The 26141-nt window shown below is 37.3% G+C and overlaps 1 protein-coding gene across 1 annotated transcript; it reads right to left on the bottom strand.

Moving 5' to 3' along the window:
• Window positions 1–1181: 1181 nt before the first annotated feature.
• On the bottom strand, window positions 1182–19986 carry MCHR2 (melanin concentrating hormone receptor 2). The gene is made up of 5 exons (XM_074333332.2): window positions 19782–19986; window positions 14423–14632; window positions 9526–9720; window positions 6681–6800; window positions 1182–4125 (listed from the first exon to the last, which is right to left on the bottom strand). The coding sequence occupies exons 1-5, from the start codon at window positions 19961–19963 to the stop codon at window positions 3810–3812; spliced, it is 1023 nt and encodes a 340-aa protein (XP_074189433.1). The 5' UTR covers window positions 19964–19986; the 3' UTR covers window positions 1182–3809.
• Window positions 19987–26141: the final 6155 nt, after the last annotated feature.

Here is a 26141-nt window from a genome sequence, read left to right as displayed (position 1 = left end):
TATTTTACAATTGAGAAATCACTGTAGATTGTTCTCTGATTCACCGATGTAGGTAGAGTTGATCTGCGGGAAGCACAGGAGACATTGGATTTCTAGTTCTTGAGAATGAGTAATGTTTAAGGGATTAATTTTTTTTTCCAGTGGAACCCAGTGTCTTGGAGTTTCTGAGAAGTAAATTGTTCTGTAAATATGCATTAAATGATGAATTTACACACTATAGCCATCAAGATACCAATTTACCATAGTATTTTGAATGGACTATAGCTGTAGTTGAGCTAGCTGCTAAAAGGGCAAGTGAAACAATTTGAGGTTATTTCTGTTGGGGTGAAATAGTAAAGGAATCGTAGCTGTAGGGCTGTACCTAACCTTAGGTGAGGGAGGAGACTATCCGTAGAATGAACTAACTTCTTGGTATTGAGAGATATCAACCGAAAACTGGGGAGAGTATAAGAATATATTGTTTATATCTGTATTTTGTTTTATGTTCAGTCCATAGAACTCTGTGAAGTGAATGGGAAATTAATCTTTGCCATTCTGAGCATAAGTCCAAGCAAATTATGAAGAATCAGTTATTTTTAAAATAATTCTATAACTTTTAAAACATAATTAGATGATCTTGATTTACTCAATAAATTCTCAGGAATTTTGTCAATTGTCAAGTTTAATTTTCTTCCTAATTATTTTACACTGTCCCACAAGGAGGAAAACTCAGTGGAAAGAACTCAGGACTGGTTTCTAGCTGCCCATAAGGTGTGGGTCTCGGGATACACAATGGTCTGTGTTAAAAATTATTTGATCTATCTGGGGTTCATTTTTATCATTTGTAACACTTGATAATCTCTAAAGTGTATTTCATGTCCAATATTCCATTACCCCTGTGACATCATAATCCATGAAAAACGAATTTCTGCTACTCCAGGAATAATATGTGCAAGTGCCTAAATTTCTCAGAATTTGGTATGATGAGTGCCTTCAGATTATTAGCCATATTTGGGGCACCTTTTACTAATTCTGAAATCTTTACTCTTTGTTCAGGAGAAATTATGCTAATGAAATTTGAAATTCTTTATATAATAAAACCTTAAGAATAGAAGCCGCAAGCCCGAAGTAAATTAATATACAAGCAATTTTTATTCATTGATTGATATTAATTGATCAAAATTAAAATGAGGCACCTAAAATTGAATAAGGATAGAGGAGGGACACAGTTATGATTATTTTTGGAAGAAATACCCAAGTATTAATTAGATGTGTGAAACTGATCATTAAATTTTCTTGAAAGTCAACATGTATATATATCATGGGCAAAAATACAAAACACGTAGAGAAGCTCTGTCAAACTACCTCTGCAAATCCATATATATATATGATGATATATATATGTAATGTACATATATATATATCATATAATATATACTCTTATGTATAGAAAAGCTATTAAAGGCACAAAAATGAATTTAATAGTCACCTTTTTTATTTCGCACTTTGATTAAAATTTTTTACAACTTTTAATAAATATAAATTAAAATAATTCACTGATCAATTTATATATTGGAATTATTTGAGGCCTATTGGAAGTGCTATTAGAAAAATGTCAGTTGGCTTAAAACATTTAAATCTTTAAAATCATAATATTTTCTGTATTAAAAAAGACAATGGAGGTAAACTCATCAATTGCTCTTCAATTATCAGATAGTAACATCTGTTTATGACCCATTGTGCTGGGTCTCCGGATATCAAGGTTATTCACTGAACTGACTGTTGCACCTTAGAGAATTGAGAATGAAGGCCTCTGGAATTGTAGCCATGACGTAGCTTTTTTTTTTTTTTTACTTCAAGAAATATTTATTAAGCACTGATTGTGTCAGGTTCTGTTCTAGGAAGTGGAGATGTGTCATGAATAAACAGGCCAGATCACTATTCTCATAGTTTACATTCCAGTAGTAGCATCTTGGAAGAAAGACAATAAACAAATCAATCTTTAAAAAGAATGTCAAATCAAACAAGTGTTAGGCAGACAACAGAGTAATGTAATGTAATAAGGGACGGTGGGAGGGGACCACTTTAGAAAAGTGGACAGAGGAAACCTCTCTGAGATTACCTTTTTTAAGTCTGAATATTTAATCAGAGTATAACATGTATATGAAAATGTGCATATATCTGACTTCCCAGATTGATAAATCTCACAAATCAATAAATATTTCAGAAGACTTCTGGTTGAAATAGGGATGATGAGAGAGCACACTGATGAGATAATTATGAAGCTGCTATGGAAACTCACGCTGTGACTTTCATTTTGCAGGAGAGCACAATTTGCCTCAAAAGTTGAGTTGGCATCCAACCATGACGTAGCTTTTGATCGAAATTATAAAGGAGAGTCCGCCCAGTCTCTGTGTGTAGCTCACCAAATCTCAGTTACAGAATTAAAATATCAGATGTGACCTGTCTCAGTTTGTAGTTCTCACATCGTGTACATAACCTTTCATTCGGATATGCATTTGGATATTACTTTTCCCAAAAAAAGTATCTTAAAGGTCTAGAACCAAATACACTCAGTTAAAAGTCATGTTTCTTGACCGTTGGAGATTAATTAGGTTATTAGAAAAGCTTGTCTCTGTGACTCTTTTATATAAAGGGCTGAGTAAAATTCGGTTTCAGATGTCCATGGAGCAAGGGGTTTTATGTATTTGGAGGAAGGAGGTTGGTTTACAGATTTAATTCACAAACAAAATAATGATATTTACCTTTCTTGAGAATACGGGCTTTGAAAGCATTTTTTTCTTTTCTTACTATACCACAGTGCATGTTTTATAGAAGCCAAAAGAGGAAAAGATAGATACGCATAATGAACATCCAGAAATTTAAGGACTAACTACTTTTTGTACCATTGAACATTTACTGCAACCTAAAGAGAATGTATCTAAGTGTATGTTTAACATCCTGAAGAATACTCTTATTAAAATGCAGATATTGGTTTTTATAATTCGTATGCATGAGAACAAAGCTAAATGCAAAAGAATATGCTTAAAATTACCTCATTTCTTTCAGACTAGTTCTTTCCTTGTGGGGCTGCAGAAGAAAGCACTCCCCCCTGCCCCCCACCAAATAACTGATTCCCCCCAGTATGATGGATACAGGTTGCCAAGGTGGTGCAGTAAAAAGACAAAAACAGGCAGACCTGGATTTCAGCTCAGCTCTTATGTAACTGTGCCACTTTAGGATTATCACTTAACCTTTCTGAGTTTAGTAATCTGAAGTAATACTTACCTCACAGGTTTGTTACATGTAATCTTACATGTTGCATGGGTTCAAAACATGATAACTGTTATGCTAACAGGTAAAGCTGATTTTTGAAAGCATTAGATTGGACCATAGGAAATTGACATTTTTGTCGATACAAAAATGGCCAAATTTAAGTCATTGTAAAGTGGTCCCCTCCTAGGAACCTCAAGGGTACTGGCTGGCTTAGTCAGATTCCTTGGTGAGTTTTCTGGTGATGGTCATGGAGTTTTCTGGTGATGGCCATTTTTATCAGTGAGTAGTTTATAACACGCTGAAGTAACATTTGGAGCTTGAGTATCTTAGACCATACCCAATTCCTTACTGCAATGCAGATAAATATTTTATGTCTTACTAAAGTTAGCATATTACATTCATTGCATTTGAATGGTTACACTTCTGTTCCGTGCTACTAAGAGTTGTAAGTACACAAGAAGAATAGACACAAGCCCATTGTTTTGCCTGCCCTTTCTAATAATACCAATAACATAAATATGCCTGTCAAGATGGCTGGTCATTCATCTACTCTCCTAAAATCTCGATTTCAATGTATTTTCCATATTGTGGATTTCCCTTTCAGTCACTCCCCTTTGCACTTGAGGCAGTCGTTTCCGGAAATTTCCACTTAGCAGGATGTAGAGAAAAGGGTTAACGCTGCTGCTGGCATAGCTGAGACAGACAGAGAGGTAATAGCTCACGTAGAAAGCTAGTGTGGGCTGCTCCATCTGTAAGTTCACCAGCTGTATCACATGATAGGGAGCAGCACTTAGGAGAAAGACTGCCACCAGCACCAGCACCATCTTTGTCAGCTTCATCACTCTCTGCCTGGGAACACTGGGATTGTAACTAGAAAGGAAACATTAGGATAGAACATAATCAACCTTAGAAAGGGTAGGGCAATGAATTCCTAGAGCGTTTTGGACATTTATAATAGCTATGTGGGTAATATGAAGCTCATTTTTATTCCTACTTATACAGAGCATCGTGAAAATATTTTTTTTTCATTCCTGTTAAAAAATTTTCCAAAGCTGCAACATTTTGAGAAACAAAATTAATGACACAGTATTAAACCTCCAAATCTCAAATATATATGCAAGTCCATACTGATGTAAATAAATGATTGAATAAAATGGGAGAGAAGAGACAAATCTTTACAGAAGAATTCCAAGTAATCTATCATCTATCTATATCTATCTATCTATATCCACATAGCTATATCTATCTATATCTATTTGTATCTGTATCCTCCCCTTTCTAGGAGCTGGAACTTAATTCCCACTCTCCACCCTTCCCTTCCCCCTTGAGGGTGGACTATATACTTAGTATCTTGCTTCCAAAGAATAGAGACAGGAATAAACAGTAACTTTATAGTGGAGAAACCTGGCAAACACTGCCTTATCAAGTGATCATGGTTCATATCAACAGAGATGTCATGTAGTTATCATGTGCCCCCTGATAAGTTATGATGAGAAGAGCTGATTTTTCCCCAAAACACCTAACTATGGTTTAATCATGACACAGTATCAGATAAGCCCAGATTGGGGGGCATTCTATAGGATACCTCCTTTACTGCTTTAGACTATCAAGGTCTGCAAAACAGTAAGGGGTGAGAAACTGTCACAGACCAGAGGAGACTGGGGAGACATAACGACTAAATGCAATGTGATACTCTGGATTGAATCTTGTAACAGGGAGAGGACATTAAAAACTAGTGAAATATTGGAGGAGAGGAAGATGGACCATGAGTTTTGATATTAGTTGGAACTGGGTGATGGGTTCTTGGGGTTCACTATATCACTCTTTCTACTTGTGTATACGTTTGAAATTTTCTATAATAAAAGCATTTTAAATGCAAAAAAAAAAACCAAAAAAAAACACCTGGTGAAATCCAATACAAGGTACAGATTAGTTAATAGTAATACATCAATACCATTTTCTTTGTCTTGACAAACGCTTGATAGTAAGGTAAGATGCTAATGGGAAAACTAGGTGAGGAATAAATGGGGACTCTCTGTACTACCTGTACAACTTTTCTGTAAATTTAAAATTATTCCAAAATAAAAAATACTTTAAAATTCCCAAATTTTATCACGTTATGTCATAGTTAGATACTTAGAAATTTTCCTGCAACATGGCTGAAGCAGATGAATAAGCCTGAGGAATAGTATAAAAAAAATGCATGGCAGCTGAAAATCATTCTAATATGATGCCTCTGCAGTTTATCAAAGTAGGCACCATTATTCCTCTAATTTCTTGCATTTTAAGGCATAACTGGACAGTCTGAGCTTTGTTTCATAAGATGCTTTTAGCATTCCTGAGGAAAGTGTTGGGAGCAAAATGATCTGATTTGGAGAACTGTTTTAAAAGAGCTCAAGCATCCTTTCCAGCTGCCAGTGTCTTAATATTACATGTGATTTCATTTCAACCTTCTCACCAACTCAGCTTTCTGTTATACACTTAGAAGCTATTCTTTACCCCCGTAACTGTGGCTGCTTACCTTTCCCATTCTAAATAGACCACCCTTTAAGAATGTAATATTTCCAAAGAATTTCAAGAAATTCTAAGTGGGGAAAAAAATGTCATGGGCCAGTAGACCACCTAAACCTTTAGTACCAGGGTTTGCCACAAATTTTGACTAAGGGTGCTTAAATTGTTCACCTATTCTTTTTTTTTTTTTTTTTTTAAATCTTCAGAGTGTTACATGCAGTGTGTATGAGAAACCCAGCAATCTTCTTTCTAAAACAATTACAAAAATCTATTCTAAAGACAAATTTTAATAATGCTTTTTAAGCCAATATGTTATAAAATCCCTAACTTACACATTTAAATAATTTGGTATGTACAGTTTCAAGTAGAAGATAATTTAGATTTATTTATGCAATTTTAGAGATAGGTATTTTTAAAGGTCCCGCCCAAGTTTATTGTCTTTATGTAAGTCTTTGGTTTTGTTTAGTCCTAATTAATCTTGTCCCAAGTATTGAGGTATTAATAAGATCCTTCTTCTCTAAATTAAAAAAGATTAAAACACAAAAATTAAAAGTTATACACAACATTTGGGATATTTAAATATAAACCCAACTCGGCAAAATGTACAAATAAAATATTTAAATAACATTGTTGGTGAGAAATATAAAAATTATTCTTTAAATAGAATCTTGAGTTCTGTTTAAATTTTTATGAAACTTTAACTTCAGAGATTTCAACACATATCATTGAGAGATCCTCAAATAGCTGCTTCAGAATACGTCTTATTTTCAGAAAATGCCTCACAGGGACATTAATGTCCATCTGTCTAAGTGTGGTATGCTTCAAGTGATTGTTGTTTAAATTTCTGTTGTAGATATCTTAGGATCTCTGAATTGTCCTCTCAATAAATAAAACAAAATAAGGCAAACACTTACCATCTGGCATCCTTATTCTGTTGATACATCTCCCAAGTATAGCACAAAATTAAAATATAGCACATCAAAATTAAGGGTAAAGGGAAAAAAAAAGTTGTTATCGTCAAATAAAGTGTGTACCTGTGAGCGAGAGAGAGAGAGAGAGAGAGAGAGAGAGAGAGAGAGAGAGAGAGAGAGAGAGAGAGAGAGAGATTACATGACTGTTACATTCACAATGCTAACTGGCTGTTACAGTTAATGAGGCATGAGTCTTTGATTTTTCAGGACCCAGGATAAAAGTTCTTGTGGAAAAGTTCAGGATCTTCAGGTGCTTTCCTGTAGAGAAGTCTGCTGCTGCTCATTGCTCACCGACAATGATACAAATCTCTTCTCTAGCCAAGCCCAGTGCCACTGAGTATGGAGCAGGTGAGGGTACTTATTATTATCATGATCTTTAGTGTTATTAACAACTGTAGGCGACAGCAAGTAGTATTTATCATATAGTAGGAGATGACCTGAGCGCTTTACATATTTTAACCCACTGAATCTGTGCAACCCCGTGAGTACAATGCCATTAGTATCCTCATGTTACAGAAGAAGAAACTGAGACACAGAGTGGGTAAGTGGCTTGCCTAAGATTACCCAGCTAGTGAGTGGGGATTTGAACCCAGGCACACAATTGAGCTGCACAGCCTATGCTTATAACCAAAGCTCAAGATATCTTCTCAAAGGGTCTGTTGTCAAATTAGCCAGTCTTTTCCTCAGTGTTCTGCCAGGGGAATTCTCAGGTGCGCCAACTCCATTTCTGCACAGATGCCAGGTGTCCTCTGTCCTGGTAGAACCTTGGCATTGGTGAAAGAAGGCAGCCCAGACGGGGTGGGTGTGGAAAGGGTGGCAGAGAGAACCTGGGACTAGAGGGGCTCTAAATGCAGTACAGAGGTTCCAGCCCAGTGAACCATAAGGATTTAAGTCCAGGTGGAACAACAGACTTGGTCACATCTCAGAATATCCTTTATGATAACCAACCCAAAATAGCAGAAGCAGCTGTCAGTACAAAGTAATTAACCTTTGTTTCTTTGACACAGGTCACAGTCCTGTAGTAATATGGTGAGCCTCAGGTTGTACTCTTCTTTTAGATAGGCCCAGGTCCATATTAATGTATCAGTGCCAGTGGTTAACTGTCATTTCACCCTTAGATTGGTTGATGGTTTTTGTCTGTGAGTGCAGCTAATGTTCATGGGAGAAATAACAAATAAATAATCAATCCTATCTATGTTGCACTCCTCAGGAGATTGCTGTTACTGGATTTGTGGTCTTGCAGGGCCTCTACCTCCATCCCTCTGGGGCTGTGTCTACATGATGCAGAAATGACATCTATTGACAAGTAGTGGGTGAGGTAAAAGGAATTTGCCAGATTGACTTGAGGTAGAGTATGCATGTATGTAAAAAGCCCCTAGCACAGTCTTGGCTCTTAGTAGACAATCAAAAAATTTTAGCCATAGGGTTAAGGATGGGTGAAATGGAAAGGATTAAGAAGTACAAATTGGTTGTTAGACAGTAGTCATGGGATATAAGGTATAGCATAAGGAATATAGTCAATAATATTGTTATAACTAGGTATGCTGGATAGGTACTAGATTTAACAGGGTGATAGTTGGAAATGGGGTTGGGGGCAAGGTAAAAAAGGTGAAGGCATTAAGAAATACAAATTGGTAGTTGATACAGAATGGGGAATATAATCAACAACGTTGTAAAGATCATGTAAGGTGTCAGATGGGCACTGGACTTATCAAGGGGATCACGTCATAGACTGTGTAGATGCCTGACCAATGCGCTATACACCTAAAGCTGAAGTAGAATAATATTGAATGTCAACTATAACTAAATATATAGGTATATATAGTCACGGGATGTGGAGTACATTGAATGGAAGATAGTCGATGGTATTGTAACAGCTATATAAGATGTCAGAGGGGTAGTAGCTTGGGGGGTGGGTTATCACTTTATGAGGGGTTTAAATGTCTAACTATTACGTTGCTTTGTACACCTGAAACTAATAAAAATTTTTAAAAAATTAAAAAGAATTTTAGCCATAGACTCCTATGCTATATTCAAAATTTCAAATAGAAAAATGTCGACTTAATTTTTCTTTTCAAATTCAAATGTAAGAAATGCCTGTGTTGGTTGCTGTATTAGTTACCTACAGCTGCTGTAATACATTACTACAAAGGGGATGGCTTAAAACAACAGAATTCATTGTCTCACAGTTCTGAAGGCCAGAAGTTGAAATCAAGGTGTCAGCAGGGTTGGTTCCTTTCGGAAGCTCTGAAGGAGAATCTGCTTTCACAGGTGTTCTCTTCAAATCTCCCGCTCCTTATCCTTGGGTATGGGGCCCACCCTAGTGCAGTATGACTTCATCTTAACTTGATTATATCTGTAAAGACCTTATTTCTAAATAATGTCCCATTTACTGGTACTGAGAATTAGGACTTGAATATATCTTTTTGGGGGACACAATTCAACCCAACTTCAGTCGCATATTGATAAGGTTCACATCTTGGTAACTGAGACCCTTTTGGAAATTCTGTCCCTCTCTTCATTGCTGTGTTCCTACTGCGTCTGGCTGCAAAGATTTTTAAAATCCATATTTAAATATACTTGGGCCCGCTAAAAATCCTTTTCTAAAGGTTACTGTCTTCTTAAAAATCCAACTGTCAGCTGGATGGTGGAAAACAGAAAACTAAGTGGGGACACTGGCTAGAAGAGGATCCCCAAGGCACTGTGTGGCAGCTCACATGTTGACAAGGAGGGTGAAGCACTTCATAACTTAATTCAACTCTATATTTCTTAAGTTTTAACAACTTACCAGAGCACATCATCGGGGGATGTTAAATCAAAAGCACAGCTCTCCACGCCGTCTTTAAATTTGATGACCTTCGAGTAGACCCAGACAGGCCACGCCAGAATGAAGGAAGCTGCCCAGAGGCCCAAATTGATGCGGATGGTCTTGTACCTCGTTCTCCAACTCACGAGTCGAAATGGTTGGACGAGAGCCAAGTACCTGCAAAGCCAGTTAAGAAGGGTTTGGGAACAATCAATAAAAGCACTGAGCTCCAAAGATGAAAGGTTCATGACAAGAGAAAATTATTAGTATTATTATCCTCCCTGAAGCACACCTCTATCAGGGTAAAAGAAAGTTATATTTTTAAAGAGCTGGCTGGTACCTGTAGAGAAAACAACTCTTGACCCTACAGGTCTGAATAAACCACTCACTGAAATAGCTGTCTCTTCCACGAACTCACTGATGATAGTAATATGCTGACCTACAAATTCTCCCTTTACAAAGGTGCTTCTTTTGTAGAGGAGGCTCTGGAAAACTTTGTCTCTGGACAGGGATTTTCTTCAGGAGGCGGGGGCCCTCCGCCCAATATGATTTGCTGATATAGAGGCAGGAAGGAGGAAAGTGTGTTGGCTGGTAGGAGGGTCCCCCAGGAGGATGAGGTTCAGGCACATGGGACAGGCATTTGCTCAGATGTTTTTACAGTATGGTCCCCAGGCTCTTGGAGGTTCAGTTCATAGAAATCACAGTGAGGATAAACAAACGTGACTAGTACCGTGTTTCCCTGAAAATAACGCCGGGTCTTATATTAATTTTTTCTCCAAAAGATGCATTAGGGCTTATGTTCAGGAGATGTCATCCTGAAAAATCATGGTTGGGCTTATTTTCTGGTTAGGTCTTATTTTTGGAGAAATGTGGTATAGACAATGCAAATTCCTCAAGGAACTTAGGCTAGAGACCAAAGCAGTATAGGGGCTAATTTCATGGAGAAGAATTTTGTTTGTTCTTTTCTGATTTTCTACTTTTGGTCCAGAAAAAAAGATTAATCATTACTCAAACTTGAAATCCCGACATATCAAATATGTTTGGCTCTCCAGCAAATCCAAGAAGAATTGTTCAGAGTCAAATAAAAGCTAAAGGTTGAAAAGAGAGCTCAGACCCAGAAAAAAAGGGTATTTGAGAAAATACAATTTCACTGTGGGTGGGGTTGGTGGAAGGCAGTATTCGTAGACATTAAACAAACGCAAAAAATGTTTTGATGGTCATCTCATTTTCTGCAAGTTGTGAAACTACTTGAAGAAGATTTATAAAAATGAAAAAAATTCCCTTTCCCCTTGCTATTTCAATTTTGCGCAAGAAGCAGGATGTTTAGCACTCAGTTACAGGACCCCTTGTCATGCAGGGAGAGCCTTGTGGCCCAGGGTGCCCCAGCCACTCTTCCTCTGTACACTGACCTGAAGATCCCCTCCTTGGTGGGGAGGGGATGAGGTAGTGATTGTACAGCAGTGTAGCCACCATTCTGTTTGGGATTAAAGAATGATGGATCGAGTCATGGCATCAATTGATGAGGGAATCTTCTCTGATTATATTCCCAAGTCCTCCCCTCCACCACCTCCCTTGCCCCGTTGAAAACCCTTCAATGGCTTTCCATTGTCTTTCAGATAAAATTCAGAAATCTTACCATGACCTGCAAGGTTTTTCTCCAGCTGGCCCTGCCTACCACTCAGGCTAAAGCTTGTGCCCATCTCTCTCTGACCTTCCCACTTGCCTGGTGGGATCTTCCTCTGTTTCCTCCTGCTCTTCCTTTGAGTCCCCATTTAATGGTCTGCATCTCAGAGAAGCCCCCCCTGACCACCCATACTGCTCACTCTTTACGAGGGCCCATGACTACAATGAGGGTCATAGGGGAACTCTTTTCCTCCCCAGTGTGTCACTGTGCAGAAATACACATTTACCCCTGTGATCCTTCACTTAATGTCTGTCTACAGCTCTGGAATAGAGATGGCCAATGAAAACAGGAGCCTTGACTATTAGTTTAATGCTACTGTGTCTCCTGCATCAGCACAGTTCCTGACATATGGTCTATGCTCAATAAACATTTGTTTAATGAATTGAATGAATGAGTGAGTAGGGGATTTTGGCTCTACTTATTGACTTTTGAAGTTCTAGAGAATTTATGTACAAAGGTAGTCACCCGTGAAAGTCTAGGCAGCTTTTATCTGGAGGCAAATATTTTTAATATTTTGGATGTTTACAATTATTTTTTATTGCTTTGGATGTAGGAGCCCACTATTAAAATATTCTGCACACTTGCAGTTATTACTAATTAGAGAAATAAAAATGAAAGAGTTATGAGAAACTTATAATCTATTAAATTGCCAATTAAAATGACTTAAATGTATAGACAATAAGGCATATTGATGGCATTGACATTTGGTTATGGACTTACAAAGAAAATTCCATTTCTGGTTTATAAAACTGCAAAATTTATTGAGTTTTTATGAATTTAGTAGAATTGGAACTGAAAGAAGTGCAGGGGAGGAAAAAGTTCAGTTTTACAGAATCTTCATTTGTTTCTGAGCATGTGATCCTCTAGAGTAAGGCAGGAGGAGGGATAAGAGTCTGAGTATCTTAATTCTAAAGTAAAATTTCAGCATGCTATGTCCATCAGATTAGAAAAACAAAAACAAAAACAAATAATGCTACTCAGGTATATACCGTGTTTCCCAGAAAATAAGACCTAGCCAGACCATCAGCTATAATGCACCTTTTGGAGCAAAAATTAATATAAGACCCGGTCATATTATATTATATTATATTATATTATATTATATTATATTATGTTATGTTGTGTTGTGTTGTGTTGTGTTGTGTTGTGTTGTGTTGTGTTATGTTATATTAGGCCCAGTCTTATAGTAAAATAAGACTGGGTCTTATATTAATTTTTGCTCCAAAAGACACATTAGATCTGATGGTCCAGTTAGGTCTTATTTTCAGGGAAACACGGTAAGACATGCATACACATAGACACATACTCATACTCACAGGGAAGAAAAACCACGTGTGAACATTGGGAAATACATATAGTTGGCTTGTTGAGCAGTCTCCATTCACTTTATTTACAATAAGAGGTGTACATAATAGGTGCAACTTCCCCCTTTACAGGAAAAGTCAATATTCTCCTGCATTCTGCATACAGGGTATGAAGCAGGTTTTATTATCTCCAAGAAGGGGATTATGACTGATAAGGCCTGCACGTCAGGTTGCTTTCCTGCAGTGGCCTGCCCTGTGCAGGGCCTTTTCAATGGTGGAACCCTGGCAAGCTCATGAGGCATCCCTCGAGACCCTGTCAGCATTGGCTGGCATCAGCGGAACTAACCAGACCTACACAGTGCATTGATTAAAAAATGTGATGTTAATTATAAATTGAGAAGTACACTCTATATTTGGAGAATTCTTTTGCAGGAAAGCAGCAAGATATAAAAAATGCGTTAAACATTGACATTGGTATTCATGTCTGAATAATAATCCAATGAATGAGTTATATGAATCTTGCTATTCCTTTGTTTACCCATCTAGAGAACTGTTCATCACTTTTCCACCTCCGAGGCCCACTTGGAAGGGTAAAAGAGGCAGAGCTCAGGAAAAGTTGTGGGCGGAACCAGGGAAATTTAACATCCCTCAAAGATTGACAGTCATTCGTTCATCAATATTTTTGAGCATCCATGTGCCAGGCAGTTACACAGACACTTGAGATGTATTTGTGATCCCTGCCTTTGGGGAATTTACAGTTGAGGTGTAGGGGAAGCTAGACAATAAACAATGCACACATACATTCACACACAAAGTAAATTAAACTATGTAATATATTTGAAGCGAGGGAGAAAGAAAAAGCAGATCAGAATAAGGGACATCCTGTGTGCTGGGCTGGGGTTGGGGTAGGAAGAAGATGAATGCAGATTTTAAGTGGGTTGTTCTCTGAGACAATCCTGCTTTTGATATTACTGTTGTCTTTGGGCTTATTTTTGTGTGGGGAACGCTGCTAAGGCCTTGTGTGGAAGTCCTGGTGTCTGAATGATGAAAGGTACATCCCAGCTTTCATGCTTCCGAAAGAGGCCAGATGGTGAGGTCGTTAGGAGCTACGCACCATCTCTAGAGAGAGCCTGGGCCTGAACTGGGTTCCACCACTCACTGACTCCATAAGTACTCACCATCACCACCTTCTACTCTAATACATTAGCTTACATGGTGGGTGAGCATGGCTGGGGCACATTCCACGTCACGGTCGGATACATTTCTAATGATGTAAAATAGCAGCACTTGCATTAACCAATCATGATGATCAGTGGAAAAGATGAAAACAATGGTCTTCTTGGTACTGGGACATCTCTTCATAGTCTATTTCTACTCCACTGATTCCTGCAAGCTGCTAGGTGAGAGCAAGAGTGGGTGAGACATTTAACACGCCCACCATAGCCCTGGGCAGAGAGTGAGGAGGCCTGCTTCAGGTGTCAGCTCTGCCACTGTCTCTCTGTGTGCCTTCAGCAATCCCCTCGCTTCTTGGGGCCTCAGCTTCTTTGCTGCAAGAATGAAATGATGGCAGTGGGGCATTCATTCTGGTCTCCAACATTTCATGTTTTGAGATCTTTTTATCTTGCAGTGAATTGTAAATAAAACTGAGGTCAAAAAGGATAATTAGAAAAAGGAGGATTTTGTGTTTTAAGCTTTCTATGAAAAAATAGATTTCTGTGAAATTTGGAGCAAATATGCTTAAGTAGTCAGTCCTACAGTGAAACAAGCAAAGGATGAGGAGCTTTGTGTTTATTAATAAAAACGAGCACGGACGTTTCTTAGATTGGGATGAACTTGGGAAGCATAGGTACCTCTGGATCATGCTAATATATTTTAAAGTCTCTTCACTTACCTGTCCACACTCATTACAGTCATGATGGCACTACAGGCAAACTGGTTGCAGGTGTCCAGGGATGTAATGATGGTGCAGAGAGGTCCTCCAAAAACCCACTCTCCTCCCCGGGCCCACTGGTGAATAAGAAAAGGCATTCCAATGATGTGGACCAGGTCAGCGACAGCCAGGTTGCAGATATAAATGTCAGGAATAGTTTTTCTCCTGGACCTGAAAGAAATGGAGGGAAACTGATGACTGACATTGAAAGTATGCACCTTCTTCAATTTATGTCACCTGCTACCAATTTTCAATTGCCAAAATGGATTTTAAAAGTTAAAGGAAAACCTACACAAACACACATATGAATGCCTAGTCTTGTGTATATTTGAACATTTTGAACTATATAACTGATAACTAACTGTGGTGGTTTTAAAAATATATCCACGCATTGTTTGATATAGCTTTCAAAGGGTGAAGCCAACTTCCTTCCCTTTGAGTGTGAGTTGAACTTAGTAACTCACTTTTAACAAATAGAATTTGGTGGAAATGACAATGTGTGACATGCAAAAGTAGGACATGAAAACACTGAGTTTTCTCCTTGCTCTTTCTTGGATCACTTTCTCTGTGGAAGCCAGCTGCCATCTTGAGAGAATACTCAAGTAAGTCTATGGAGAGGTCCACATGGAGAGGAGCTGAGGGCCCCTGCCAACGACTAGCTTGCCAGGTGTGAGGGAGCTACCCTGGAAGTTGATGCTCCTGTCCCAGCCACGATGACTGCTGCCCTAGAGGACAGCAATTGCTACTTTGTGAGACACCCTGAGCAGGACCGCCCGGCTAAGTAGCTGCCTGGATTCTTGACCCTCAAAACTGTGTGGGATGATACATGTTTATTGTTTTAAGTCACTAAATTTTGAGGTAATTTCTATATTATACCAACAAATTATACCATCTCTAAGCTCACTCAGGCAAAAGGCTTAATCTTTACTTATCCCTAGCACCAAAACCAGCTGAACAGGGAAAAGAAATCGTTTCCACTGTGCAAAGCATTTTTTCCCACCAAAGCTCTAAGTTCAAATCCTAACGAAGGCCATTGTTAAAAAAAAAAACACAGCAAAAAAACAACAACAAACAAACAAACAAAAAAATTCAACCATTTTTTCAGAAATATTTCAATAAAATCTCCAATACCAGAGATTATTAATTAAGACCCTGAAATCCAGACAGTGTGGAGAAGAAATCTGAAATGAGTGAACAGATAGACGGCACTGAGAATGATTTCATGTCTCCTGCTGAGGGACTGAATTCGATGCTACCCAGATGTGGCACTCTCCTCTGTAGACGAAGTAATTTTCTGAGAGCAGAAATTTCAATTTTAAATTCAGTTGTTCCCTATCTTCAAGGAGTTGGGACATTCAGTAATAAACAGGCATCATCTTTATCAGGGAGACACTTTCATTAATTTGACTAACATTTCATTGAGCCCCAATTATATGTGCTCTGGGGCTGCAAAGCTAAATAATCTATAAACTGTAACATCAAGGAGCTTGTAGTCTAGTGAAATGATCACATTACAATATGATGAGAGAAAGCTAGAGCAAGAACAAGCAACACACAAAGGGGACCTCCGCCCCTCCCTTGGGGACAGTCAAGGCAGATTTCTTGGCAGAAGTGGCATCTGAACTGAGGACAAATAAGAATTTGAAGAGCACATAAGAATTAATCTAAGATTATGGCACAATTGCTAGTTGACTCTGGAACCAGAGCTATTGTTCTGTAATTTGGAAGCTAGTGTGTGTGTTTATTATTCATGGGCTACAAAGTCGATAGGCTGTGTACTTTAAGCATCAAATCCTTGTGTGAGACATCAGTCCTGCCAGGATGTTTTACCCAGGGCCTGACAAGAAACATCATGTTGGGAAGTTACTGCCATCGCGTCCTTATTCAGCAAACACACTCTGGGCATTGTTGATGCCACTATAAAGTGGCTGGTTCCTTGCTTCCAAGAGGATGGCTCATGTCAGAAAGATCAAGAAGAAGAAGAGACTTGCGGAAAGGATCATGTCAACCAAAAGAGCAGCCAAGGGACCATTGAGTGTGGGAGATGGATGGAGAGGGGATAGAGGAGGGGAACAGGTACCAGAGGTCATGTAGAAACAGTTTCACATTAAACAAAACAAAACAAAACAAGAACGAAAGCAGAAACACAATAACAAAAAATGCTGCATATCTTAGACTCTATAAATATTAATAGATGTTACTTCCATTTGAATTGGAATTTAAGCCATAAGTGGTTGCTTAGGTTCTAATTGCAGCACTTAGATCCATGACCCTTGCTCTTTCAGACAGATACCCATCATTTACTGATCATAACTTATGGTAATTCCATTGTTGAGGACAGTGCAGGCCAGCAACTGGCAATTAAAAATAATAAAGTAAAAGTATTTCTAGATGATATTCTACATAAAAAAAGGGAATTCTGAAGCAAATGATGTATTTATCTAGGCATAAGTTACGAGGGCAATAAAAATAACACATTATACTTATTATTGCGTTCTTTACTGAAAGTGACAGCATATAAATTAAAAATAATAACGTACATTCTTTTTTTAGTTCTAATTTATCTTCAGGTTCCCTGTGGCCAGACTTCATTAGATTTCTGTCTCTCATGACTCAAACATTTAAAATAAAAAAATGTAGAGTAGTGATCATTTCAGCTAACATGTTTTCCATATGGTTAACATGGCCATATCTAATGCTCGCTAATTTGAAGAATGATGAAATAAATTATGGTATTCCACAATACTATACAATAAATGATAGAGTTGTTACAAACCATAATTTGCAAGAATACATAATCAAATGTGAAAAAATACTTATTAAGTAAAAAGGTCCTAATTATGTATGTAGCATGACCTCAAATTTATTTAAACATTTGTTTAAAAATATACTGGAATAATATGTCAGGTGACCACTATGATTATCTATTTGGTAATAGTAGTAAAACTGATTTTGACTTTATTCTTTGTATTTTTTTACGTTTACAAAATTTCTTTTAAAAACATGTTTACTTTTTGCATCAGAAATAACAATATATGCTGTGGATTAAATGAAACTAATGAAACATCACACATGCGGAGGCTACTTTGCTAATCAGCTTGCTCTCAAATCCATTTCCCACCCTTTCCCAGCTTTGTTCCTAGATCTCCTTGCCAACTGGCTGTTAGCTAGTTTTGACCAATAGGAAGCACTGTTGGAGGAAATTGGAGGATAGGAGGTGAGGAGAAGCCAGGGCATTTCCTTCCCCTCTCTGCTGTAGGCATCTCTGGCAGTGGCTGCGTCTACTTCCATGGATCCACCTTCTTCCTCCAGTCCTCACTCCATGGTCCCAGATCCCACTGTGGCAACAGCTCTCACCAGGCAGCCCAGACTCCTGGGGTCTATAAAACCACTTACGTTTCTCCAGCTAGCTCAGGGTCAGGAAAGGGGTGGTGCTCTTGGGGTGGGATGGTGGTAAGATGTGGTAGGAGCTTCCTGATCTTATTTATCTCTGGGTTGCCTCACCAACCCCTATTTGGCACTTAACTCTAGATGAAATAAATTCCTATTGTGAGCCAACCTCAATGGCTTAGTAGTGATTCCGTGAAGCACGGTGATGAGGAGAATTCTGAGTCCTCACATAGGTGCTACTACAGGACAGACCCGTGTGATTAGAGATGACTGTCAAGAATGTTAGAATAAAGTGACACATTTGCCAGCGAGGCTCTAGATATGTAGTGTAATATAGTGGAAAGACAACCTAAGTGGGAATTCTATTTTTATTTATTTATTTATTTTTGCGTCCTTGGGCAAGACATTAAACCCCTTTAGAGTCCAGAGTTGTCGTGGTATATTGGACCAAGAGGGTGTCCCACCAACTTTCCAGTTCATTGGAACAGATGTGACTGTGAGGTTCTGAAGCATCTAAAATGTACGATATATATATATATACAGAAAGTTATGAATCAACCCCAACAAGAGCTTATATATGGCTGACACCCTGGGAACAGTGGAGGGCTGCGTCAAAGGGAGCCGCTAGTTATGATTTAAGCTGGGTGGGAAAAAGGAAGAGGCCTTGTTCTAAGCATTTCCCTTGCATCATTAGACCATTAGTGTTCCTTTAGGTTAATACACCGTTGTAATTTTTGTATAAAATGTAGACACCATTGGGAGGGTTAAAAAGTAAGGTATTTCAATAATTTACGATTTAGTGTGAATTAGTTGACTTGAGAGGGAGTTGAGGGCAGAGAATGACAGAAGAGGAACTTTAATTTATTGGGAGACAGGGCATCCCTTAGAGAGTCTCTGCTCACTTGAAGTGGTCTCTCAGTAAACAGGAGAAAGACATGTTCAGGAGGTAGAGGTGAAAAAATGTCATCTCTTTTATTGAGGTAGTTTCTTAGGGTCCCCTATGGCTATGGAGAATTGTTGAGTAATGGGGCTGAGTTCATTAGTCTCTCTCCAAAGATTAAAAGGAGAAAATATTATGTTATAATTGGCCCAGTTTTCCTCCTACACTTTCTAATCTGGCCTCCTTTTGACCTGCTATGAATTTAAAGTATGACAGACTAGTAATGATCTGGCCTCACTACTTCATAGTCACCTGTCTAATGCACAAATCTTTGCTTCTTAGTTTTAAAAAAAGCCATATAGAACATCTTATTCTGGAGGCTCCATCTTACTTAAACTGATTTTTTGTTTTGTATACATGTTTCATATATGTTTCTAGTCTTCTTTTGGTGAAATTACAAGTTAGTTCATTGCTTGCGCTCCAGCATCACTGTGTTTCTCAGTTTGGCCCACTCGGGGGTCGTCTACATTGAGGGGAACAGGCCGCCTTCTATGACTGCCTGAATCTTTGGGTGATCAGGTAGAATCTTTCGCTCTCTTGCCCAAGTGAGTGAAAAAGAGTCTCTTTCATTAGCCAAACAAGGTCACCTTCTTAGGATTATTCTTATTACTGGAAAATAAAATGGTTGCATTGCAGTTTCAATCTTTGCCTGGGCTCCACCTCCAGAGATTTTGCATTAATTGGTCTGGGGCAAAACTGTGTATTAGGAGATTCAAAAGTTCCTCAGGTGATTCTAATATGTAGCTAAGATAGAGAATCACTGCTGTAAAAATTCACTAACCCAGCAGTAAACATTGCCTAGGTCTTTTCATTTTGAGGTCTGCAACTCAGATGTTACTTAATACATGATGAAAATATGTGCGGAATCTCTTTAATTATCTTAAGCAAATATTTCCCAAATCTAATTTTATTAAGAAAAGTTCTACAGGGGGAAAGGATTCATTTAGGGATTATAGGATGTCCCTAAGTTATGGAAAAAAGAAGCCTTACCTTGTTATAGTGAATACAATGAGGATGTTGCCAACCAGCCCTGAGGAGCAGATGATCCCAATCATGGAAGAGAGGACGACTGTGTCCACCGTGCTGAGGGTTTGATACGCAAACTCCTTATTCCAGGATTTGTTCAAAAGTTCAGCAGAGGTATTCCAACAGGAGGAGTAAAGTGAATTCATTGTTCATGAACTTCCAGTGCTCAAAGCTGTGAAGAAATAGGAAGTGATTTATTTAATGAATTTTTGTGGCGGTGCCCTCAATATAGATTTTCTTTAACTTAATTGGAAAAGTTTATATTGGGCCCTTCTTTGCACCAAGAATCCATGCAACATAAGGTTCCAGGGTCAGTATGATTGCTCCATGTCTGTAATGACCTCACAGATTACCAGAGGAGATATGTAAATAGCAAATTACAGAGCCATGTACCATGATAGAATACACATGTTATCACACCTTACTATGGTACATGCTTTGAGCATAGCTGATATTTACTCAGTGCACACTAGTTCTGGTTGTTTACCACTGGTGTCTGTTCTTATTGGCCCATGTGTCTAGTTGTCTTGGTGAGTACCTCTGTAACACTTAGGTTGTTAGATATCTCTTCTCATCTGCTATAAAGTACATAGGGATGACAATTCTGATTGTTTAGGAATGGAATGGGATGAGACTTTCTGAGATGATTTGTGAACTATCTTGAAGGATGAGGGAGAGTTAGCTCAGGAAAGGACAGTGTGGGAAAGGAAAAATATTGTCATCACTGTACAAGGAGCAATTATGGCACAGGAAAAAATGCCCACCAATCAACCTAAAAATAAACCAGTAAATGAAAAAAATCAAATAGAACTAGAAAATTACTGGCTCGATCTACCATCTTGATAAAAGACATTTAAAAAATGCCATCTAAGTCTTGTTTCTGGTAATGATAAATTGGGTAACTCAGATTAACTTTCCCACTGAAAACAATAAAATATGCTGGGCAAAATGTATATCTGTATATGTATGAGTGTGTGTGTGTGTGTGTGTGTGTGTGTGTGTGTGTAGCAATTTAAACATATTCAAGATCTGAAAAGTTAGTTGGCCCTTCCTGTCCAGTTTTGGAATAGCATCCTGTAACTGGGAAGTAAGCAGAATACTGAAGTACCAAATCTATCTTTATCCAGAAGGTATTTATCGATGACACAACTATTTTGGTTCCATGTCTATATTGTGTCCGCAGGGAAGTCAAGGCTCACAGCCTAGTGAGGGCCGAGGATTTTGCAGGAGAACCTTTCCTCTGAGCTGGAACCCCAGGGTCTATATCTTCAGGTATAGATGAACCAAATTTAGATTTTTGTCTTCTATCTCCACAACTGTTGGCAGTTGCTGAGAGAGCTGCCTTGGTATCTTTGAAATGGAGAAGAAAATGGGGAGAAAAAGAAAAGCTGACTTCTCTGAGAGGCTGTGGTTCACAGAGTTCCTTCCTTAGGAGGGTCCAGAAAACACTTCTCTCAGATTTGCCTCCTGAGTAGGCAAAGCCTAGTTAGGCCAGGAACTCTCAGGCTTGTACTTAGTCCGAGGTGGTCTAGGATGGTGAAGCCCCATAAGTGTCAGGCAGACGCAAATGCAAATGCTTTTTGAAGGGAAAAACAGCTATCCTAAGTTCTCAAAGAATCCTCAAAATATTTTTGAGGGTACTGGCCAGCAAACAGTCAAAGATACAAGCATTGATTACATACAGCTCAAAGTGGATTAAAGACTTAAATGTAAGACGCTAAACTGTAAAATCACAAGAAGAAAGCAGGGAAAAAGCTCCATGATGATGGTCTTGACAACAACTATTTGGCTATGGCACCAAAAGTGCAAGGAACAAAAGCAAAAATAAACAAGCAGACTACATCAAACTATCAAGCTTTTGCACAACAAAAGAAACATTCCGCAAAATGAAAAGGCAACCTATGGAATGGGAGAAAATATTTGCAAACCATCTACTGGATAAGCATTTTATGTCTAAGATATATAAAGGACTTATACACCACAACAGAATACAAAAAGTCTGATGAAAAAATGGGCGAAGGACTTCAATAGACATTTTTCCAAAGAAGATATACAAATGGCTAATAGACACATGAAAAGATGCTCAACATTACTAATCATCAGGGAAATGAAAATCAAACTACACTAAAATAACTTTTTATACCTGTTTGGATGGCCAATATAAAAAAAGCAGAAAAAAAACAAAATGTTGACAAGGATGTGGAGAGAAGGGAATCCTTTTGCACTGTTGGTAGGAACGTTAATATGTATGCCATTATGGTAAACAATATGGAAGTTTACCATAATTAAAGATACAACTACTCAAAAAATTAAAAATACAACTACCTTATGATTCAGCAATCCCACTGAATATATCTGAGAAAAATGAAATCAGTATCTTGAAGAGATATCTATACTCCTGTGTTTATTGTAGCATTATTTACAATTGCCAAGACATGGAAACAACCTAAGTGTCCATTGCTGGATGAATGAATAAATAAAATATTACACACACACACACACACACACACACACACACACACACACACAGTGGGATATTACTCAGGCATAAAAAGAAGGAAATCCTGCCTTTTACAACAACATGGATGGACCTTGAGGGTATTATGCTAAGTAAAATAAGTCAGACAGAGAAAGACAAATCTACATTTTTTTATCATATGTGCATCTGAAAAAAAAATTAGATATATACTATATCTAAGAAAAGCTGAACTCATAAGAAATAGAGTGTGCCAGAAGCTGTGGGCTAGGGAAAAATGGGGAGATGTTGGTCAAAGGGTGTGAACTTCTAGCTATAAGATGGATAAGTTTTGGGGATCTCATGTATAGCATGGTGACTAATTAATAATATTGCATTGTATACTTGAAAATTGTTAAGAGAGTAGATCTTAAATGTTATCACTATAAAAAGTGATAATTATGTGAGTGAATGGAGGTGTTAACTAACTTTATTATGGTGCTCATTTTGTACGATATACATGTATCAAAGCATCACATTGTACACCTTAAACTTACGTATGTTATGTGTCAATATCTCAATAAAACAGGAAAAAGAAAGAATATGTAGTATGTATGCACAATGGAATATTATTCAGCCATGAAAAAGAAGATGCTATCATGTGCTACAATGTGGATGAAGCTCCAGTACATTTTTCTAAGTGAAATAAGCCAACCACAGAGGGATAAATACTGCATGATTATACTTATACGAGGTATCCAATGTAGTGAAACTCATCAAGAAAAGAATGATCATTACCAATGGTCGGGGTAAGGGGAAATGGGGAGTTTTCGTTCAATGGCTATAAAGTTTTAGTCATCCAAGATGAAAAAGTTCTAGAAAATTGCTGTATAGCATTGTGCTTATTCAACATTCAACATCATACTATTCTCTTAAAAATTTCTTAAGAGGAGTGATCTCATGTTATGGTTTTTTTCCCCCCAGAATAAAAAAAAATGTATGTGAGAGGACAAAATAGATGTTTGAGAAATGGGGTAGGGTGAATGTTTCATGGATTGAATATTCCAGTCAGCAACTTATTGATAAAATACGTTCACACACACACACAAAAAAAAAAAGGAAAGAAAAAAAAAGTAACATGAATATTGAAAAATGAAAGTGGTATCATACGCAGCAGAAGGGCAAACCTCACAGGGTATTTCTAAGGCATATGACCAATAAAAGGCTGTTGTTCAGATTATATAAAATATATACAAACCAATAAGAAAAAATATAGACCATTCAACAGAAAAATGGCCAAACACTTCAATAGGCATTTACAAAACAGTTGTCCAATGGTTCAATAAACATTTTATAAGGGATTCAATATCATTGCTGGTAAGGAAAAGGCAGATTAAAGCCACAATGGGATAGCCATATGTACCTATCAAATTGGTAAAAAATTTCAAGTCTGAGAGTTCTAAGTGTTGGTGAAGATATGGAGCCACAGAAACTCTCACCACTGGTGGGAGTATAAATTGATACACCACTGTGGAAACAAGGGAGGCATTACTTATTAAAGTTGAACCAATACATATTATCCTATGACCCAGAAACTTCCCCCTAGGTGTTATACTTAGAGATACACATGTTTATATGTACCAGGAAAAATGCTCCAGAAATGTTCACAGAAATATTTATTTTAAATGTTTTAAACTGAAAATAATCAAAATGCCCATTAACGATGGGATGGATAATTAGATTGTGATATAGCCACACAATGAAATACTGCACAACGCTAGAAAGAAATAGACTATAAGTACACACAATAACATGAATGAATCAAATAAGATTGGGCAAAAAGCAAAAATTCATACAGGATGATTCCATTTATATAGAATTTAAAAACATGGGCAAAACTAATCTATAGTATTAAGGATACATAAAATAATGGTAAAACTGTAAAGAAAAGTAAAGAACTGATAACTGGAAAAGATTGATGGTCACCTCTAAAGAGAGGGCAATATAACCTGATTCTACAGGTTATATTAACAGTAAAAGAAGTTTTAAAAAAGCATTCTAACATCTAACCATATGGTTTCAAGGCTATAATCTAAATCTCTGTTCTTTCTTCCGTATTAATACTTAAGTTACTCTTAATTTTCCTACTATGCCTCTGTTCTGTTTTATTTTTCTGTTCAGTTATTTGAAACTTTAAAAATCATCTAATAAAAGTGTTAACTTTGATTGTGTTTCTGTTTTGCTGAAATTTTATGCTAAAATGTATGTAAAAATTCAGCAAAAGGCCATTGTCAGGCAAAACATCTATCTATGTCTGACTGGCTGAACGCACTGAAGAATTTTGTATGTAGAAACATATTGACTGTCAGTCACCTCATGTTGTTTTAAAACAACAAATGTGGTTATTTAAAAAAGTCAAGATGATTATTTCAATTTTCATTCTGTTGTTTAGATCATGAAAAACCAATGTTTAAGAGAGATTTTGGGAGATACTTAAAAATCTAGTGATTAAGATAAGAGATGAAAATTAACTTTAAGACAACTTTTTAAAAACAGTTTCCGCAAGTTTAAAAGAGAAAATAGGGATTACGTATTCAAATTAATGTTTGGGGAGCATATGCATTTTTAGAAATGATGATTTAAGTTTAAGACATAGTCAAATTTTTTCTAATGAAATATGTATAGCAATATCCATTATCTTCCAAATCATTTATGTATTTCAATATCTCTTCTCCAAATATAATGTACAGAACTATGACTCCCCAAGTTTTAGCTAACAGTCAGGCTAATAAATGTGTTTCTAAGACTAATGGTCTCACATCTAAGATTTGGGAGTATAATTTAAATGGTTACATGTTAAGCGTGTGTGTTTTTTTTAACCTTTAACAAAAAGAAATTTGCAAAGTCAGAGGGCTCACTTGTTTTTGAAAACCCCTAGGCTATTGAAATCTTACCCCAACTCTCTTCAGCCCCACCCTTCCATCTCTGTACCTCTTACTTTATTTCCCAACTTTCAAGTTCTCTGAGGAAGATGGGAACGTCAGAAAGTGGAAAAGGAAGTCATCTATAAAATAGTAATTATGTGTGGACGGAACTCTGAGAATAAACTCTAGCCTTTAATCTAAAACCTTTACTCACGTCACTGAAAACCTGATGAAGTTAGAGCCCTGTTACGTTGGCAGTCACTGTTTTTCTCTGTTGCCAACTAAAATTTCATGTTTAACATCTCCTATAAATATTGGAATTGGAAGTAAAGGCAAATTGGGGTATCTGTGAAAATTCTAAAATTTTGTGAATCCTTCTGTCATTTTTATAAGAAATTTGTTGTTTTACCAAATCATTTAATTTCGAATTTGAGAAATTCATCAGTCAAATAATCAATCCACGTCAAGGAAAATAACCTTCTTCTTCCATCTTGTCTTATTAGCTGTGGCAGGTAGCGGCCTGCTTTCCTTCCAGATATATGACTACTAAATATGAAAAGGAGGTTATTTTTAGAATCTTTTATGCAAAGAATTTCTTAATTTTTAAGTATGATTTCATTATATCGAAAGGCCATTTTTATCCATGACAACTCCCTCTAATTTTATAATGAAAGCCAATACTTAATTATGATTAACTTAATAAATACTCCTTTGCAGGAAGCTCCCTGTGCATTCTTTGTCTGTCCTCACGTGATACCTCTGGAATGAACTCACCACCAGGTATTAAAGTCAATAACTTTCCCTTGAAACTTTTCTAGGTATAAAACCATTTCTCAGTTATTAAATTGCAAATGTTGATGCTTATTTGAAACACAACTATAGAAAACTGGTCTTAAGTAGTTGAGGATGCCTTTATGTAGGAAGATTTTTTTTCTAAAGGAAATT

This window comes from Rhinolophus sinicus, chromosome 2 (assembly GCF_057876585.1).
Source record: "Rhinolophus sinicus isolate RSI-liver-muscle chromosome 2, RSI-T2T, whole genome shotgun sequence".
Classification (NCBI taxonomy): Eukaryota; Metazoa; Chordata; class Mammalia; order Chiroptera; family Rhinolophidae; genus Rhinolophus; species Rhinolophus sinicus.
This window is presented reverse-complemented; position numbering and strand designations above follow the sequence as displayed.